The sequence below is a fragment of the Otolemur garnettii genome, unplaced genomic scaffold, assembly GCF_000181295.1.
Source record: "Otolemur garnettii isolate 467f Iridium unplaced genomic scaffold, OtoGar3 scaffold00090, whole genome shotgun sequence".
NCBI lineage: Eukaryota > Metazoa > Chordata > Mammalia > Primates > Galagidae > Otolemur > Otolemur garnettii.
This window is the reverse complement of record NW_003852485.1, coordinates 1528569-1550096: the sequence shown is the minus strand read 5'-3', so window position 1 is coordinate 1550096 and position 21528 is coordinate 1528569. Positions and strand designations below refer to the sequence as shown.

Sequence of the window (21528 nt, the reverse complement as noted above, 5' to 3'; positions counted from 1 at the left end):
GGAACTAAAGGATACTTATATAACATTTTAATGAAAAGAGTTTTTTTTATATTTCTTTTTTCATTACGTCAATATGAATAGATACACAGTGTAATAGTTATTCCGTGTGCTATTTCTTCAATTAAGATATAAATGTTCTTAACACAGTTGGAGGTACATTGTGAAATAAGGAGCAACAATGAACAGATAAAATTACTCAATAATTGATTGGTAAACACCATGTAACTATGGAATAATTATAAGCCCTGTGAATTATATGGTACTTATGGTTGACATTATTTAGGAAACTTAAGAAATGAACTTGTAATTTGTACTTATCAGATTTCAAATCCAAACAACCAGTTAAGTATCCTGTTATTATATAAAAGTATCCTATCATTAGATACCTGGTCAGTAATAATCACGCAGTTAGTTACACACATCATACCCCAAAGCAAAATGCAATTATAATATCATTGGGTCACCAAGAAACAGTTTATCAATTTAGCACATTCTGAAAGAAAGAAAGAAAAGATCTGTTTAAAGATAGTGCCTAATTCATGCCTGCAATCATCCAGTAAGTTTTCCCCCAGTTAGAGGAAGAGAGTGTGAGTGGCTCTGCCTCATCACTTAGGTTTTTCTCAAGTCAAATGTCAGCTCCTTCGTGAGCCTTTTCTTGCCCTTCCTTTCTGAAGTGGTTTCTACCCCAGCCCCCAAATATTCTCTATGATATTACTCTGTTTCAAATTGTCACACTTTTCTCTCTGAAATTACTTTATTCTTTGTTTGTTTTTTAAATATTTAACTCTCCCAAGTGGATAGCAGATCTTATTTTCATCAGCGAGAACACTTTGCTAAATAACTATCTCTCTTAGAACAGTGACCTTGTCTATTTGTTCAACACTATACCAGAGTGCAGCTCTCGGTAGGTACACAGTGCCACCTTGAAACGTTTGTGAGTGTATAAATGAGTCAGTGAATACCAGGTAGGAACAAGGCGGTCAGAGCATAAAACAAGACAGCTCCTCCATGCCTTGGATCTTGCATGCCTAGAAAAGGAATTACTATGCTAGGTACATTCAAAGTGATTTTCAAAGCAGGCATAATTTAAAAAAACAAACAAACAAAAAAAAAGGACTAGGTTTGGCACCTGTGGCTCAAGTGGCTAAGGCGCTAGCCATATACACCTAAGGTGGCCAGTTGGAATCCAGCCCGGCGGCCAAACAACAATGACGGCTGCAACCAAAACAATAGCCTGGCATTGTGGTGGGCATCTGTGGTCCCAGCTACTTGGGAGGCGGAGGCAGGAGACTCCCTTGAGCCCAGGAGTTGGAGGTTACTGTGAGCTGTGATGCCATAGCACTCTACCCAGGGGGACAGCTTAAAGCTCTGTCTCAAAAAAAATAAAATAAAATAATAAAATAAAATAAAGGACTAATCTTAATACTTAATTCAAATATAGTTATCCTCAATGCTGCCATATTGTTTTAACCTGATTCAGCCTACTTTGCTTCACATGAACATACTTTGAGCTGCTTACCCATAGTCTCTGACCATGCACATTTATTTCTCCAGACAACAACCTTAATTGGTCTTCTGAAGACGGCCCGGCTCCTTCGTCTTGTGCGAGTGGCCAGGAAACTGGATCGGTATTCAGAATACGGCGCTGCTGTTCTAATGCTCTTAATGTGCATTTTTGCCCTGATTGCTCACTGGCTGGCTTGCATTTGGTATGCGATTGGGAACGTGGAAAGGCCTTATCTGACTGACAAGATCGGATGGTTGGATTCCTTAGGACAGCAAATTGGGAAACGGTACAATGATAGTGACTCCAGCTCTGGACCATCCATTAAAGACAAATACGTCACCGCACTTTATTTCACCTTCAGCAGCTTAACCAGCGTAGGATTCGGGAATGTGTCTCCTAACACCAATTCGGAGAAAATCTTTTCAATTTGTGTCATGTTGATTGGCTGTGAGTAGATTTCTCTTCTGTTACCTATTAGGATAAAATAATACCATGAAATTAAAATATCTAAAACATTTATCAAAAGGCAAAGAAAAATTACAGAAACCTGTGGCAATAATGTATGGGTGCTATATTCTACCAAACCTAATTCTCTCTGTGAAGTGGAGACACTGAAAGTTCAGTCAAACTTTAAGAATCGAGGGGCATAAAATTGGGAGTGACATGGGTGTTGGGATTCTGTAGAAACTTGCAGTTCACTTCAGTTGCTATAAAAGAGGTATCTGTAATTTATTACCAATAAATATTTTCAATTTCAAACTGAGGCTATATCAGAAGGGAAAAATTAGCTCACATTTCATGCTATTGATATAGACATATAGAAGCAAAGATACAGATAGAAACTAGTACATAGTATATCACAAATATCACTACGCCAGTTATAATGTAAGCTAATCTTTAGGATGTGTGTATTTATACAACGCACACTTACTTCTACATAAGTTTTCCCCCTGTCATTGACCAAAAATTTCTTTTCCTGTGATGTTATGCCAGGACCTATGATTGCCCTTTACCCTGCAATGAGCTAATGTAAAAGCACCATTTACAATGAATAATCTTCAGGGTAAAAAATTCTGTGTTAAAAGATGTTACAATGTTAACATTTTTAAAAAAAATCAGATTGGGGAACCACCAAAGATCATCTTGCTTATACTTGGCAACAAATGGGAAAACATGATGGGTTTTTAAAGCTTCCAAAAGAATGCCATCCTTAGATTGCATAGAAAGGTGAAAATCAATCCTGATACCTATTTTTAAATATCAACATATTGACTATTGAAATGTTCTTAAAGAAGCCCTAATTATAAAACTTAAATAGATTCACCCAGTTTGTTGTCCACGTTATATAAAATGTACTCTTCGTGTTTATATTAATGTTTTAGTGTTATTTCAGTAATGCTTGCATAAATAAATAACATTAGATTTAAATAACTCTTAACACTCTACTAATGCAGTCCAAGTCTTAGCTACAAACACAGAAGAATCACTGTACCCAGAAGAAAATGAAGTGGAACCTACTAGAAAAAAGTAGAAATTGCATTCCAGAAAGACTGAGTTTCTCAAAATAAACACTCTCCCGTAGTAATTACACTTTTTAGTGGTCATCAACTTTAGTGCATAGGTAGCAAAGAAGGAATACAGGGGAAAATGCTCTTAATTAAGTAATTATACAGAAAAAACATGCCTTTTAAGAAAACAGAGACTGTATTTTGAAACCTGGAGTTTATAAAGAAGAGTTTTTAAAATGCACTGAAGTTTAGCCAGTTCACTATTTAGACTTAGTAAACCATAACATTTAGTACAGTGGTTTTTATTTATTATATATATATTTTTGAGACATGTTCTCGTTTTGTCACCTAGGCTAGAATATAGTGGCCTTATTATAGCTCACACCTCCCTGCAACCTCAAACTCCTGGGCTCCAGTGATCCTCCTGCCTTGGCCTCCCAAGTAGCTAGGATTACAGGCACACACCACCATATGTGGCTGATTTTTCTATTTTTTGTAAAGATGAGGTCTCACTCTTGCTTAGGCTGGTCTCAAACTTCCAGCCTCAAGTGACCATCCCACCTTGGCCTTCCAAAGAGTGAGGATTCCAGGCATGAGCCCCCATACCTGAACTGCACTAATCTCTACTTGCTTAAACCTAATCTCCAATCCCTAAATCAGGCAATCACTGACAGTTTTCTTCCTTCCTTACTTTTGTTCTTTTTTAAATATAGTGCCATACTATCCTATTGATTCTTTAAGAGTACATGTGTTCTGCAGATGATTTCTGCAGAAGAATTTTATCTCTAAGGAAGAGGGGAAATACTCCAGTGAAACAGGGTATGATAAGATACACTCACATTCCACATCACGTTATGTATTTGAATAAAAGACTTTGTTCTTTAAATCTTAAACAAAATAATAATATGCAAAGCTTAATGCCACCAAGGAAAAAAGTTTATAGGTATTCCTGGAGAACTATGTCATAATCTATTATTCCATAAAGAGACAAAGTATAAAATTGAGACTTGAAACTTAGCAATAATAAGAATACGCCTGATATTTGCTCAGCCATTTAACATATATGAATGTACACATGCCTGTTATTTCCAGTTAGAGGCAACTATTTTAGAAAATGATTTGGTTTTAGCTGTTTGCTATCTTTTAAAGCTAAGCACATACTCCTCAGACCTATTAGTAGCCTGATTTCAACATAAAAAGTAAAATAAAACAACCAAAAATATGTAAAAGATTGTATATATGCTAATTATAACTGTAGTGGTTAAGCATTCTCATCATACTTGAGCTTCTTTAAATGTAATCTTTAGTCCAAAAAGAAAAATTTAAGCCAAATTGTAGAAACAAAGCAATCAACCACCCATCTTATAGCAATTAAATTCAAGGGTACTAAAAATAAAATCTTAAAAATTATCATCTAACAAAATGCAAATAACTCAAATGCCTATACGTATATTTATAAAAGCTGAAATTTGCAAAGATTGTTTTTGTACTTCTGAATGTATACAGAGAACAGCGATCAGATAATTTATTTTATTTATTTGTGTATTTATTTATTGTTAGAGAATAAAAATGTACATAACACAAAATGAAAAACAAAAGAAAGGTATACAGTCATTAACTGTAAATGTAAGTTGTGCTCATATATTTATATCTATGTTTTCTAATACATAATATAATTTTATATTTTTATTCAAATAGTATAAATATAATATGTATACTGTGTTTTATTTAAGAGACACAGAAGCCAATCAACAAAGGCAAATGTATTCCATCTCTTACTTGCTTGACAAACATCTTGGGAGAATTCCTCATTTTTAGAATGTGTAAAAAAAAGTTACTGGAGTTCTGCCTCCAGACATACTGGAGTTACTAAAACTTTACCCTCCTTCCACTGAAAACAAAAACCAACAAACAGAAAACAGAAGAAAATATATAAAGCAAATGTTTTCGGACACTTGGAAGTGAATAGGGGAACTTGGTCCCCAAAAGAAGGAAAACAGATTGGGGACCATGTTACTATTCTTGGCTTTCTACCTGGGGGGTACTTTCTGAGAGAACCTAAGCTGACCACGACAGTCTTGCTGAGTTTAAAAAAAATAGAAAATCAAAGGTCATGGAGGATAAGATGCCAGAATTTTTAAAACAGACAACTGAGAAGAGGCAGCTTTGGCAAAGAAAAGCTCCAGAAACCTACATAGGTCTCGCTTTGAGTCTTCTGACGACTACTAAATCACAAAAGCATGAGGTGAAATGGCTCAAGACCTGGCAAAGAAATACCCAAAGTCCTGTAAGCTGAACAATTTCCAGATACCCCACAGGTGGGAGATTTTCAAATTCTAGCCAGCAGTTTAGAAAGCTCTTATTGGACATCCAGAATATTCAGTAGAAATAACATCTCAGAAAAATTGTGCCGTATGGTACTAGAGTTGATCTTCCCCTAACAGAGCTTAAAAACAACCCTCAAAAGGTACAAGCTGATCTGCAAATGCCCCAGCCTATGGGAACATCTAACGTGTTTTTTTGGTTTTATGTTTGTTTGTTTGTTTCAGTTTGGGGTTGGGTTTGAACCCACCACCTCCAGCATATGGAGCCAACGCCCTACTCCTTTGAGTCAGAGGTGCCGCCCCCCCATCTAACATTTAAAAAAAAAAAAAATACACCAGTGAACAATGTTAATTGTAAAATGCCCAACATCCATTAAAAAATTAATAGATACAGTAAGAAATAGGAAACTATAAACCATAAGCAGAACAACGAAGTAAAATGAAACCAGAATTGACAGACACAATGGAACAGACAATGCCAAGCATTTGAACCAATATGTATATGGAGTCCCAGAAAATGGTGGAGGCAAGCAGAAAAAAAAAAAAATTTTAGAAAAATAACGACTAAAAATGTTCCAAAATTTATTAAAATTATACACCACAAATATAAGAAGCACAGTGAATCCTAAGAAGATTAAATGTGAGTAAACCACATCCAGGCACATCATAATCAAATTACTGAAAATTAATGATAAAGTCTCAGTAGCCACTAGCAAAAAGACAGTAGAACAAAGCTCCTAAATTGCTAAAAGAAAAAACAAATCTGTCAACATAGAAATCTATGTTTAATTAAATTGTCCTTCAAAAATGGTAAAACTTGACATAATTCATCATAAGCAGCATACAAGAAATGATAATAGTACTCAGGTCGTAAGAAAATGATACCAGATGAAAATTTGGATTAACACAGAAGAATGAAAGAGCAGAAATGGTAAATAATTATGTGAGTAAATTTAAAAGAGTTTTTCTTTATTTATAAATGTCTTCAAAAATATTTTTTCTCTGTTTATATTTTTGACAGCTTATAGCAAAAATAAATTCAATTAATGTGTAAATTCTATATCATATGCAGCTAGAGAAAGTATGATAATGATAACATTGAAAAATGAAAAGGGGAAATAGAAATATTTTTTATAAGATTCCAACATCCTACATGAAGTGAGTAGGGAAGACAAAATACAAAAATAAAAAATAATAAATCCAAAGGATAGCAAGAAATAAGAAAAAAGAGACATGTAGAAAACAAATAGGAAGATAGTAGATTGAAAGCTGACTGTATCAATAATTACATTAAATGTAAATGATCTGAGCACTCTCATTGAAATGCAGATATTATCACTGTCTTAAAAGCAAGGCTTAGCCACATGCTATCTAAAGAAAACACACTTAAATATAAAGACACAAGAAAAAGATGGGAAAATGTTCATACATACTATAATCATGTATTAACTTCAAAGTAGACTTTAGGACACCAACTATTACCAGAGCTAAAATAGAAAAACACAACAGTCCTACATGTGTATGCACTTAATTATAGAACTTTGATGCAAAAACTAAGCTAATTAAAAGGAGAGATAGACAAATTCATAAGACAAACACATGATTCTAGTTTGCAACTTTAACACTCTCCTCTCAATTTTATAGAATAAACAGACACAAACATCAATAATCTGAGATATAGAAGACTTAAACAATACTATAAGCTAAACTTGACATATGGACAATTGTACATTCTTTTCAAATGTATATGGATGGAACAGTCACCAGAATAGGCTGGGCCTGTGCTGGGCCACAAAACAAGTCTCAATAGATTTTAAAATAACTGAAATCATACAGAGTATTTCCTGAAACAAAAAACCAGTAACAAGAGAAGGTAGATGAGAAGGAAAGGTAAGAAAGATTGATACATATTTTTAAAAATCTCCATGTATTTGGAAATTAATACACTTCCAAATTACTTGTGGTTCAAAGCAGATATCACATGGAAAATTATAAAAATGTTTTTAAAGTAATGAAAATAAAATGCATCAAACTGTATAATGAGTACTTTGGGGCATTAACATTTTTAGAGAGGAAATTCATACCTTTTCACATTTTTATTTAAAAAGCTGAAACATTGTAACACATTTGTAACTGAATACGGTGTTCTCAATTTGTACTGAATAGTTAGAATATTCTATTAAAGTTGTGAAACATGAAAAAAATAAAATAAAAAAATAAAAACATTTAAGCTTCTATTTTTATGAAGTCAGCAAAAGACAAGGATAGTAAACCTAAAATAACTGAAGGAAAACAAATAATATGTAAGAGCAGAAACGAATAAAATACAAAGTAATAGAAAAAGCAATGGAAATAAATTATAGCTCTTTAGGAGACTGATAAAATTGATAAGCTAGACTGAAAGAGAGAAAGAAGAGATAACTCATCAATGTTCTTTATGATAGAAAAGATATTACTGCAAATCCTACAGATGTTAAAAGGATAATAAAAGAACATCGTGACAAATGATGGACTTGACACTTTACAGGAAATGGACAAATCCTTTCAATTACATAAATTACCAAAGTAAAAATAATCCTGAGCCCAAACCAAAAATTGATAAATTAGATTTCATCAAAATAGATAATTTCTGCTCTTCAAAGAACACCGTTAAGAAAAAGAATAGGCAGATAATAAACTGGAAGAAAATGTTTTCAATATTTAGATCTAAAAAAGACATACATGTAGAATATGTAATTTAGTTCTTACTACTCCATAGTAGGAAGACAATTCAATTTAAACATGAGCAAAATATTTGAACAGACATTTCACAAAGGAGGATCTATGAATGGCCAATAAGTACGTGGAAAGATGTTATTATTCATCAGGCAAATGCAAATTAAAACTCTAATGAGATATTATGCACACTACAATAGTTAAAATTAAAGACTGGCAAAATCAAATGTTGGACAGGATAGGGAACAACTGGTATTTTCATGGCTGGTGAGAATATAAAATGATACAACTTGGGAAAACAGTTTGGCAGTTTCTTATACAGTTAAACATAACACACAACTCAGCAATTTAAACACTTTAAAAGGGAAAAGACTGGAATCCTAAAAGATTAGGATACAAATGTTTGTGGCGGTTTTATTTATAATAGCCAAAAAGTAGAAACAACAAGATTTCCACCAACAGGAGAAGGGAAAAACAAACTGTGGTATAGCCATGTGATGCAAATCAATCCAGCAATTGAAAACAAACTGAATCACTGATATGCACAACAGAGTGATTCCGAAAAACATTATTCTGAGCAAAAGAAGTCAGACACAAATGAATATGTACATTAGGATTCAATTTATATGAAATCCTAGAAAATGCAAACTAATCTGTTCTGACATAAAGGAGCTCAGTGGTTGTTCAAGGTCTGAAGTGAGTGGCACAGGCGGCCAGTGGGCACTGGGAAACTTTGGGTATAGGGAAATGTTCTGTATCTTGTTTGTGTTTACAGGGACGTATACATTTATCAAACTAATTGTACACTTAAAATGGATGCTTTTATCACATTTAAGTTATACATCAATAACATTTATTTTTAATTACACTTTTGTAATGGAAAAGCAAGTGTATTTGCTCTGTCAACACTTTTCAGCTACTATTCTTCAACCAACAAGATGTATTAGTAGGGTTAGGATATTTGATTTGGAGTATGGTATATGGGAGGAAGTCTTAAGACACACCGGTTTTATTTCTGTCATACCTAACCTAAAGAAAACCATTCTGATGAAATTGGAACTCCCCATTTTATAAAGTTAATAAAATATTGAGTTGAGGAGAGATGCCTCTATATCCAGAACCTATCAAAGTGCTTTTGACTGATTGCTCTTGCCAGTTGGACATAAACTAAAAAATGTACACAAGATATAATCATTTGTAAGCTTCCTACTAGCTTGCAACCTTTAGCTCCATTTGCTTCTTAAAAAAATAGGAAAAAAATTGATGTCTTTACTATAATTTTAAAATTCAGAAACACAGAATTTCCTAAGTGAAATATTTCAATGGGTCTCTCATGTGAAGAATTTTTGGCCATCTTGACAGTGAGTGGGAATTGCCTGTTTCTCATCTAAACTTACATTTTTGGTTCGTTTTGATGGAAATATAGAGATAAGAACACAGTATTTATTAAAAATAAAGTAAGATTTTCTTCCCAACCTTTTCCCTTCACATAATTATATGTTGAAGTAAAATTACCAACATTGATTATGTGCCCTGGGATTGACTCTCCTTCCTGAGCACCTGATAGGTTCTTTGGAAACGTAATAGCACACACAAGTATTTCCAACAATACATTTAGAATGAGGAAAATATATTTCTCACATGAATCTCCCCATGGAGAATCAGTTCATGGAGAATCAGTTCAGATGACATTCAACAATGAGGTATGTAGCACTTTTTCTAGGATCCATTTAAGAATTTAAACGTCTAACCTCATAGTACAGATATAAATAGACTTACTCTAAAGAAACAGCTCACATGGCTATGAAAGCTGAAAAGTCTCAAGATGGGACTTGGGACTTGACAGCAAACTGGAGACCTGGGAGACCCACAGGTGTGGGTACAGTCTGAGCCTGAGTCTAAGTGGAAAGGCAGGGGAAGATGGATGTCTTAACTCACAGACAGGCAGAGAGAGTGAAGCTCCCTTAACCCACCTTTTTGTTCTATTTACGCCTTCAATGGATTGAGTATGGTCCATTCACAGAGGAGAGTACTATCTTCTTGTTTACCGATCCTAATGTGAATCTTATCCAGAAAAACCATCACAGACACACCTCAAGTAACGTTTTACCAAATTTCTAGGCACCCTGGTGCCCAGTCAAGTAGACATAAAACTAACCATCACATTCAACTTTCATCCTCCCAAATAGATAAAAATAAGGGGTTACTTTCCCTGGGACTTTTTTTACTTGGGACGTCTATAGTAGACAGTTGCCATGATAACCACACATGATGAGATAAGCAGACAGAAGCTAGAAAAGAAAGCAAAGGCCCTGCAAAATATTATGAGTTTATAACACAGCCTGAGTCTTGCCAAACTCTACTTTAAAAAAATAATTAAATGGTTTATAGAGGCAGTTGTTTGTGAAATGTGTTTGGGGGAAAAAAGTATTGGTTAAAGATAATATAATTAAACACTTCAAGCATTTCTGGTATTGTTGTGACTTTTCCAGACTGCTTGGTGTATTGCTGTCCCAGTGCGTTAAACCTCATCTCTCGGTTTCTGACAGATATCCAGAGATCTATATACAAACCACATACAGCCTGGCATGATGAGACTTTTGGCATAGAGCAAATCGTTTCTTTTTAGAAATATTAAAAACTGAATACAAATATAAAAAAGAATAGAGAAAGTGTTTAAAGAGCTTATTTTAAATCATAAAGATTTAGCAGAGAAGAACTAATATGGATATTCTAAGTACTGAATATATAATATAGCAAGGGAGGTCATAGCAGTCTCTACCCAGAGAAAGAACAAAAATGTATTCTTTTCTCCCCATAAAAATAAAACTAAGTGCATTTTCTAGGCCAGAGATATGTTTCTTATGCAAAGATATGATGAAAATGAATTAGAATAGATTAAAAATTGTATACTCATTAACACGCTAAGGAAACTGGGTTTCTGAAAAGAACTAGTTATTTTCTTAACAAGTCCAATGTATTCAAAGTAATCTTAAAATTTTAAATCCATTTTTACTACTGCAACGTTAGATTTGAGACTGAGAGGCAGAGATAAGCCACAATTTAAAAGTTTAATATTCAGATTCCTATTCAAAAAGTGGTTTTAAAGTCCTCAAAAGATGTTTTTGCCTCCTGAGATTGTTTCGTGTGGAAGCTTAGTCATGGTGGCCGATGACAGGCCTTTTTATGACAAATGAAATGGTTTACTGTAAACGCATTTTGTCTCCAGTCAATGCTCTCAGAGACAAGCTGATATTATAAGCAATTTGACTTTTTACTTTAATTTAGAATTCATAGTGACTTTCAAAAACTTCCCTTTCCTGCTTAAACTGTAAAATTTAAAACCCTATAGGTTTAACTTCAGCTTTCCCCAGGAGCCATTGGTAAATCCTCACCACTGGCTGAGATAATCAAAATCTATTCTGACAATATATACTGCGTAAAATGCCCACGTGTAGAGTTCCCCTGTAACTTTGTGTTTTATCCACTCCAGCACTAATGTATGCAAGCATTTTTGGGAATGTGTCTGCGATTATCCAAAGACTATACTCGGGAACTGCCAGGTACCACATGCAGATGCTGCGAGTGAAAGAGTTCATTCGCTTTCACCAAATCCCCAACCCTCTGAGGCAACGTCTTGAGGAATATTTCCAGCACGCGTGGACTTACACCAATGGCATTGACATGAACATGGTATGTATTTGTTTTCCTAAACAGAAGCACCCACAGGCATTGTAGCTATAACCAAAATGGAAAGGCCAGTCTCACCAGCTTTGACCCCCCCTGCTTTTGTTTTCTTCTCTCGGATGTGTATTTTCTCCCCTGGAGATAGTCTCTCATTCTCAATTCATGGCATTGCATGGTGCTATACCTAGTTATACTGTGTGGCAAAGGCATTATACCATGATGCAAACTGATATAACTGTGGGGGGTGGGGCACCCACTCTGGTTAGAGAGAACATTGCGTTACCTGGGACTTGGCTTTCACTATATGATCTAGTTCCCAGTACCCCCCAAAATAGCAGGACCCACATGCAATAAAAAGTGGCAACTAAACAGTAACAACAATGATGCCCCCAGTGATCCAAGGTTAACACGTTAAAAGAAAGGAGAGTGAAAATGTGTAGGAGAGGTTAGGGAGTTTCCGTATGTCATAAGCATTTTATGATAGGAAGTTTCACGCTGCTTTTAAGAACTTTTAAAAAAAATATTTTAAACAATTTACTATGTGCCCTCTTACTGTATTAGATTTAATTCATCTTTCCTTTCAAGGAGGAAATATGGATTCCTTCCTACCGCTTGTGCAAATTGTACATCAAAAATCACTCGTCATAACCTCCTATGTCACGGCTCAACAGTCAACACACTAATAAAATTAATGTGGTTCAAAGAGCTCTTATTATTAGTAGGATTGCCCACTTATTTTGTCTTGCTACTTGGCTATAGAGACTGATCACTAAATAAATTATACAACAAATCTAAATTCCATGACGTAGCACAAAGCAATAGAAAAAAGATTAAAAATATGACTATTCCTCCACTGGGCAAGGACCCTGTTTCTAAAAATTCCTCAAAAAATAAAATCACTCACATTTAATTATGTCAATTCCATAAGCAATTTTGTGTAAGTCAGCCTGTATAATTTACACTGATATTTTTTGTTTAACCAGTAACAAACAATCCGATAGACAATTTCACAATTAGCACTAATAGCGCAGAAAGCATTGCAAACATTGCCGAATTTGAAAGACATATTTATATACCGATAAGTCCATCATAGATGTGTGTAATTGGTTTGACTGAGAAGTAAGAACATGCCTTATAAAAAATTTAATTTGAATAGATTATCTAATTAGCGCATTTCATATAAAACTGTAGCTAAACTCCATGAGTTATTTCTAATCATCTCAAAATTCCTTGTGAAAAACTAATTTGATAAATTGATCTCCCTGAGGGAACACTTTAATGTCACTGTGTCACCTACATATTGATCACTTTTATACATGTCCACCGCTATTATTGTTTAACAAAGGTATCAGCATTCAAGAGCTGTTGGGGAAATCTCTACTGCTGGGTTGGTTGAAGCAGTGTCAAAAATTTTTAATCAACCATGTGTCACTCAGTTTTGTTGTTCCATACTGCCAGATTATTTCAGTAACAATAGTAAAACAATTATTTTACCTCCCCTCTCCATATTCCTATAGTTTTGTGACCATTTTTGTGATAAAGTCTATTTTGTGACTATTTACCTTTCATTGTTTGACTCTATTACCTTTAAGTTTGGTTTATATACCACTTGCCTATTTACAATGTACTTATGAAAGATTTATCTCTTTCCTGTCTGCTTCACACCTTAATAAATGGAATCACAACACCCACCGGTAAGAACAGGAGGTATTTATATCCAATTTAATTCTCGTGTAAATTGTTGAGAATACCCTTGTTATCTGTCAGGTTTAGAGCTTGCTAAGTGATTTCCAATGTTAGTTCTGATCTTTTCTGCATGATGTAGCACAGGAAATACAAAGCAAGAAACTGGGGAAGATAACCTGGAAGAGGCCAAGTACAGAATGGAAATCCTTAATTTTAATGACAACTTGACCTCTGAGAATATTTATATAGTTTCCCGCTCCCCACAGAAATTCACTTCTCTGTCCCTCTCCTAACTCTGGTAAAGGTTATGGGTATACGGTTTGCATTAGATGATTGTCATAAAGAAAATGTCATTCTTTTTCATCATTTTCTATTTTCATGACGTAGGTGCTTTCCTTTCCTCTCATCTGCATGCCTGTAGTACACGATCCTGGAGTGTGTGAGCTCTAAACCATGTGCCGCTCCGTCTTGCATGTGGTTTTGAGAGCTTGACTTTGCACGAACTTCTTGTTTGTCTACATTTCTCATTTTGTGACTGCAAAGTGAGTAAAAAAAAAAATCAAAGGGCGAGATAACTCTGAAAACTCAGCAAATGGAAGATGCTTACTTATTAAGCGCTATATATAGAACACAGTTGATTTGAGAAAAGAAACTATAATCTTAGACTATTGAGAGGTTTAAAAAAAAAGTAGATTTTTACCTCCAAAACCACATTGTTAAATATCCCCGTGTCTTGTCCCTTTTTGTCAATTAAATTATAATTTATTAACAGTTTAAAATTAGTTAAATTTATGTATTGTGATACATAAAAGGACATCAAACTGTTATATTTTGCATTAGCATTCCATGTTATTTCATTTAAGTATAACCTTAAATATAATTTCTCATGAAACATCTCAGGTCATTTTTACTGTTCAACCTTGTCCAAATGAAGTACAAGACTTTCAATCACATTGTATTAATTGACCTAAAATTATTTTTTATTTCCAAAAACATTTGATTGTTTGATAGGTCACAAAAAATAAGAAAGAGTTGACCCAAAAAAAATGGCCATATTCCTTCGTCTTTGCATCTTTTGCTCTTGGTGAAAAAGCTATTGCCAGAATATTCCAGAATGTAAAGCATTCTGGGAACAATTATGGATACCCTTTCAACTGAACCAAATGGTTCTAAGTACAAAAGGAAAAGCATCAGGATAAAGAAGCTAGTGAAAGGAACGAGTTTGATTTGAGTCTGGTTTCAAAGTTAGAAGTAGTAGAAATTATCTCAAAGATTTGTAGGGGTTAATTCTGGAAAACACTTTCCCTTGTACGTCCAAAAATTTGACAAGGTAGGAGTGAGGAGATGCTTTCTCAAATTGGCACTATTGGCATCTTAGTGATCATTCATCTTAATGAATGTCTCCAAATCAAAACCAACCTCTGACCCCATGTAAAATTTTCCAAAGTTGACTAACACTGCCTTAGTCACAATACTATCAAGGTCATGAGAGTCATTTTCCATGTGAATGTAGAGTAATAAAGTGGCCTCACATCACACATAAGAGTCTGGCTTAAATGAAGAAGAACACTGATGACCACAGTCCATAGATCATTTTGGACAGAGGGAAATAAATGATTTAGGACAGAAACTACTCCGTCATTTAATATTATATTGGCATGGAGGTAAAGTCTGTATGAACATTTAATAGAGAACATATTTCCCCCAATCCCACCAAGTCATGCCTGAATCATAGAAAATCTATGCAGAATAGGGATTCAGAAGACCCAAGAGCTGGCTCTCAATCTGCTGCTTATCTTGGAAAGTCACTTAACCTGTCTGCAATTTCATTACACGTGTCATTTTTCAGTATTTTTGAAGGACTAGAACTATGCTAAGTGTGTGGAATAATTTTAAGAGATTTTCTACTTGAGGACAGAAATTCTAACCTACTACTGCCTACCCTTCACTCCCTGTGGTGGCAGGCAGGGCTCTGAGTCTCCTTTATGGAACATTCGTTTCTGTGTGGAATATTCAAAAACCACTGGACTGGGTGGCTGGTAGAATTGTCAATGGCATAGAACCAAAGGAGACCATTCCAGGTAAAGACAAAGACAGAAGTAGAGGCACAGACTACACATAGAATTAGACAAATAATCTAGAAACAAATTTAGGAAGGAAAGAGAGCAATTGGGTATCTTTTTAGCCTAGGGTATTAATGGAGGAAATTTTGAGAGATAAATATAGAAAGTAATTGCAGTAAGAGCATAGGAAGAGGTATACATTCCTTGGTAGGATGGATTAATAAGTTTTCCTTAAAGACAGGAAAGAAAGAAGAGAGAAAGGATGAAGGCATTGGCCTTGCAGAATAAGGAGAAAACTTGACAGCATTTGCATTACATGGCCCAGTCTCTAGACAAAGCAGGGACTTGCTTAATTCTTGAGAAAGGAGGAGGTGTACAATAGGAGTGAAACCAAAGGAGAAAATTTTTGGACATTTCAATCAAGAAGAGTCAGATTAATAGGCTAAAAATACTTCAAGTCACAGTGAGAGTCTGAGTGACACCGCATACTCTTGTAATAGACCCATGAAAAAAACCAAACTGGAAAACAGATTAATAAAGAATGGTAGTTTGTAATCCCAACTACTGAGGAGGCTGAAGTGAGAGGATCACTTGAGGCCAGGAGTTCAAGACCAGCCTAGGCAACATACCAAGACCCTGTCTCTAAAAAAACAATTTTTTTAAATTACCCAGACATGATTGCAGGTGTTTATAGTTCCAACTCCTCAGGAGGTTGAGGCAGGAGGGTCTCTTGAACCAGGAAGTTCTAGGTTGCAGGGAGCTCTGACCATTCCCCACAACCATGCTATGGCACAGCAGCCTAGGCAAGGCCCTCTCTCTTAAAACAAATTTTTTTTAAAGAAAGAATCGTATACTGTTTAGTTTCCTGGGGCTAATGTGCTAAGGAGTATCTTAATGAAAATTGCACTTCCTTTACTCGCACAGCTGTTTCTAGTTCTCTGTTATCTGTCAGAATAGCCTCTATTACTAATGCCAACATCTCTACCTCCACAGTCTCACATTACCCCATCAAATACTTCATTACGCCCCATCAAACACTTCATTACACCCATTACGCCCTCTTACCTAAGTAACTTCACGTGTGCCAGACCTTCATATTAGTTCATGAAGTATCTTAATACACCATAGTAAAATACAATAGCAAGCTCTTTCAGTATATTCAGTTCAGCCACTCAGATAAAAATAATCCTGTGACAATAAATCCCATCAGAAATACAAAAGTAAAATCTACAAAAGAGCATGGCTTGCTTTCACCATATTGTTTTTAATGCCTTTACCTTTTCGTAATGATCCTTTATCTACTGAAGTGGATAAATATGATCAGTGAGAAAACCTTGACTGATCAGCATATCGTACAGCCATCCTAAAAGTTTAGAAATATGGTGCTGTCATATCTGGCTCATCCTTCACATATTCAAAAGGGGAATAGATATTGGAAAACCCCTTCGTTTAAGTGATAATGACTTGCAGCATTGGTGACACATTTTGGTTTTCTATAAATAAATACCTAGCTACCATTTAGAAGTTGAATTAAAATAACCGTTTTGCACAATGCCCTTGAAAGGATGTTTTCATCCGAATGTTGATACGTTGACAGGAATTGCCTGGCTCTGCAGAAACTGGGTAGGTAGTAAAATTTTGCACTAGGAGGAAGTTTTTAACATACAAACTTGCCACGATCATCTACATAAGGAAGGGCAAATTTCACCTCCCCTTCCTAGGCTACTTGCTCTAAATTTCTCCAAAATTCCACAGAGAACAATTAACCATCCCATGCCCCAGACATGAACATTATCAAGTTTAAGACAGGCGTCTGGTATTTTCAGGTCACAAATGGTACATGCTCATCCTTTCACAAGTGAGGATGGTCACTTCATCCTGGTCTCCAACCACCATCCAGAAGGCATCATGCTGCTTCTATGCAAAGTGAGTTCTTCAGTGGTGGGGTCTGACTTACAGCCATTCCGGAACACAGAGAGATAATGACAACAGGCCCCGGACTGCATATCACAAGCAGTCCGCAGAAACACCGATGAAGTGGTGAACAACTTCCACGCTTCAGTTTCTCCACTTGTTATTAGTACTGTCTCTCTTCCCAGGTGGAAATTATGGCTCAAATTGTTTTTAATTCCTTAAAATAATGGTCCTATTTGAACAGAACTCTAGAGTGCAGTTTTTAGGTACAATGTGTTTCATATACTTTCTTTGGAATGGTAGGAGCACAGGAATAATCCTTCCTCAATTCAGTTTCAGATCATCTAACAATCAACACACATTAAGCCAATAATAAAAAATAGAAATCTCCAAAGTTCAGTTACAAAATATTCTTTGGAAATATGATTTTAAGTCTCTTTTAATTCAAATGCTAGAGTAACTTGACATTTCTTGAACACAATGGAATCAAACTATCTACAAATTCCCCCAAAATAAAAGTCCAGTATTTTTTCCATTGGAAAACATAACCAATGGAGAGGGAATTTATATTATACATGGATAGGTAAATGTTCCACCCAATGTGTCAGATTTATTAGCTGTTGCTTTTAAAGGTGAAAAAAAGCAGAAAGAGTTCTTCTACCCAAATTATCATATAGCCTTAAAGCAGCAGTAGCTCAAAACATTTAGACATATTTTGCTTTAATTTTTTTTATTTTTTTTTTTTTTTTTTTTTGCAGTTTTTGGCCAGGGCTGGGTTTGAACCTGCCACCTCTGGCATATGGGGTTGGCGCCCTACTCCTTTGAGCCACAGGCACCACCCATATTTTGTTTTTTTACTTTAGTCGTATTGCTATCCATGTGGATGAATGTAGATGGAAAAATAAATAATCATCATATTTTCCATGTCAGATATACCTAAAGAACCTCTTCATTTGTATCCTGTGCTCCTATTGGCCAGGTAAGCCACTCCCCCAGAACTCCACACTCACCTAGGGACCATCTGGTAGGAACTTTTCTTACAGAGGGGTCCTCCACCACTGATGATATATTAACATTCCAAAGCTATGCTAAATCACTTCTATATATGCTGTAATTCATTCTACCCTCCCTACTGTTAATCTCATATCAATATGCTCTGCAACCCACATAGGGCTAAAACATGTCTGCACTTAAGAACACCTACCATAGTGGGAAGAGAAGCCAGGCTCATTCCACATAGGTAGAAGTCTTTGATTTGAGTCAGAGAGGTAAATCTCTAGTCATCACTTAGTGTACTGTAAGTCACAAGACCCTAGACAGTGAGGTCTTAACAGTGTTTTCCAAGAAGAGGTCTTTAGCCCAGGGTCTAACTAATTTTACCTGCTTTATGTATCAGCTATTCTTAAAATTTAACAGAGAACACCAGCACTGAGATCACAGCATTATAATAAAGCAATTCCCTTTGACAGGGTATCTGAAAACAAAGTGGGGTATGATGCCAGGAAAACTACATGGTGCAAATTTTCATAAGCAGAATTGCTAAAAAAGAAAGGAGAGTATACAGCCTGGCACGGAGTGAAATAATCAGAGATAGAGACTTTCTTGGAGTTAAGGCAGAATGGAGACATGGGAATAATAGGATCAAGGAGAGAAAAACAGGGGCTGCCTTCTCCCACGGGCACTGAGAGGACTGTGGTTACAGATCATGTGTGTCCCATCATTTTTTTTTTTTTTTTTTTTTTTTGAGACAGAGCCTCAAGCTGTCCCCCTGGGTAGAGTGCCGTAGCTTCACTGCTCACAACAACCTCCAACTCCTGGCCTCAAGTGCGTCTCCCAAGTAGCTGGGACCACAGGCACCCGCCACAATGCCCGGCTATTTTTTGGTTGCAGCCATCATTGTTGTTTGGCGGGTCCAGGCTGGATTCGAACCGCCACCTTAGGTGTACGTGGCTGGCACCTTAGCTGGTTGAGCTACAGGCGCCGAGCCGTCCCATCATTCTTAAACATGAGAATAACTTTAAATAAAATTTTAAGTCAATACTTTGCTTTGTTCCCCTTTCATTCATTCTCACCCATTAAAACACCCAGAACTGGGACCTATAAATGTCTCTTAAAATATTTCTTATTAAACACTAATCAGTAGTTCTCATGAGATGACGACGTTCATATTGGCCATTCTTAAAGAGGAAAAAAGATGATTTGGTCAATCTCTGAAGGAAAGTTGAAGGACCTAACCTCTTCACATTTAAATGATAGAATCATTGTAAATTATCAAGCAGAATATAAAAATTTATTTAAACATAATTAAAAATTACCATGTATCTTTTCACTCAGAAATAATCCCCAGATATAATAACATCTTAGTAAATAACCACAGTGGTTGAATATCATTTATGTATTTTTTTTCACTCATTAGAATTATCATAGATTGATAAGAATTTTTTTTAGGCTGGAAGCTATCTTCTATAATGATGCACTTGTCATAGATATGTCAACCTAAGAAAGAAACTGAGGCAAAACTAACATAGGGGGTTTACCGGAACAAGGTTGTGGACTGAAGCTCAGGAAACACTGGGATGTGCTCTAGAGAACACCGGAGAGGATCAAGGTTTTCCTTAATAAAAGGGTGAGGAGAGGTTTACAGAAATGACACCCAGTAGTGATTGGCTATGCGTTATGGAACTATAGGGCATGGTTACAGCAACCAGTGTATGGCATTGTCAGATTAATTTATAGCTATTGGAGGTGACAATCTGGAGTCTATGTAGCAAATGATTACTCAGCTCAAGGGTCAGGGAGTGAGCTGTGAATGCTCTAATGCTCTCACATCTCGCTGCCACTATGGGCCTGCTAATTTAAAGGGGCTCCCAATCCTCAGATAAAAAAATTCCTTTTCTTTCTTATATGCAGAAATTTTGCATAAATAAAATCACATGCGCTTTATGACAGACACTCTTTCAGTGTAATGTTTTTAAGATTGTTAAAAGATATTTTTATGCTTCAATTTACCTCTCCATTCCTATCTTCCCCCCACCACATCACTACTTTACTTATCTCATTATCCATTACCTGTGTGTATAAACTGCCACATCTTTCTCTATGCTAATATAATTATACTTATATTGCATGTATGCACACACACATACACCCATACACATTTACAGTAGAACTTCCATGATTGACCACCTTCCTATATCGACCACCTCCTTAAATTGACCTAATTTTCATAGACTGGACAGGCACCAGATGTACTTACAGCACAGTAGGCCAGTTTCTTATGTTGACCACCTCCACCTGTTGACCATTTTGTTACAGCCCTTTTGTGGAGGGGGGCAACTTACAGAGGTTCTACTGTAGTTGCAAAATTTAATTTATAAAAATAACATTAAATTTTCTACAACCAATGTTTCTCACTGGATATCATGTAAAATACCTCCTACTTGGCTGATACAACTCTAATTCATTCCTTTTGATGCCATATAACATGCTATAGTAATTTACTTTATATACTATTATTATGCTATATATAATAGTATATAGCTACATATAATATTTATAATAATGGGCTGTTCTCTCACTGATGGGCTTTCATTTTGTTTCTAATTTCATGCCACTTCAAACAATACTGCAATAAACCTCCTTACAAATATGTTTCTTACTGATCCTTTTATTTTTATGAATAATTTCCAGATAAGAGATTTCCCAGTTAAAGATCTTGTGTACTTGTAAATTGTAATAGCTATTGCAAGATTACATATCAAAAATATTTAATAATTTACATTTCTGCCAACAATGTTATTACTTCATTCCTTTCTCTTTACTAGCAGTGGGTGTTATGGTTCTATTTAATTTTGTCCAGTTTAATGGATTTGTGAGAGTCTGTTGTTTCTCTAATGACATTGTCCTAGCTACTTTTGAACTTAAGCATCCTTTTCATTCACACACATCTAATGTCATTTGCATTTTTTCTTCAATGAATTGCCCACTCGTGGCATTTTTGCATACTTTCAATTATGTTTTTCTTATTATCTTATTATTGTTTTTATTATCTTTATAAATTATAGATATTAATGCTTCATCTGCCATCTAAATTGCTTCTTGGTCTTAATATTTTTGCTATATGT

General features: G+C 35.3%; 1 protein-coding gene across 2 annotated transcripts in view; it reads left to right on the top strand.

The window, feature by feature from the left end:
* KCNH7 (potassium voltage-gated channel subfamily H member 7) overlaps nucleotides 1-21528 on the top strand; it is a 470910-nt gene that overhangs the window by 402997 nt on the left and 46385 nt on the right. The window contains exons 8-9 of one of the 2 annotated variants that reach the window (XM_003795144.2): nucleotides 1555-1954; nucleotides 11548-11747. In XM_003795144.2, the coding sequence (XP_003795192.1) occupies nucleotides 1555-1954; nucleotides 11548-11747 (600 nt within the window). Of the gene's footprint in view, nucleotides 1-1554; nucleotides 1955-11547; nucleotides 11832-21528 lie in introns of those variants that run through there. The other variant, XM_012808462.1, reaches the window with a different exon arrangement.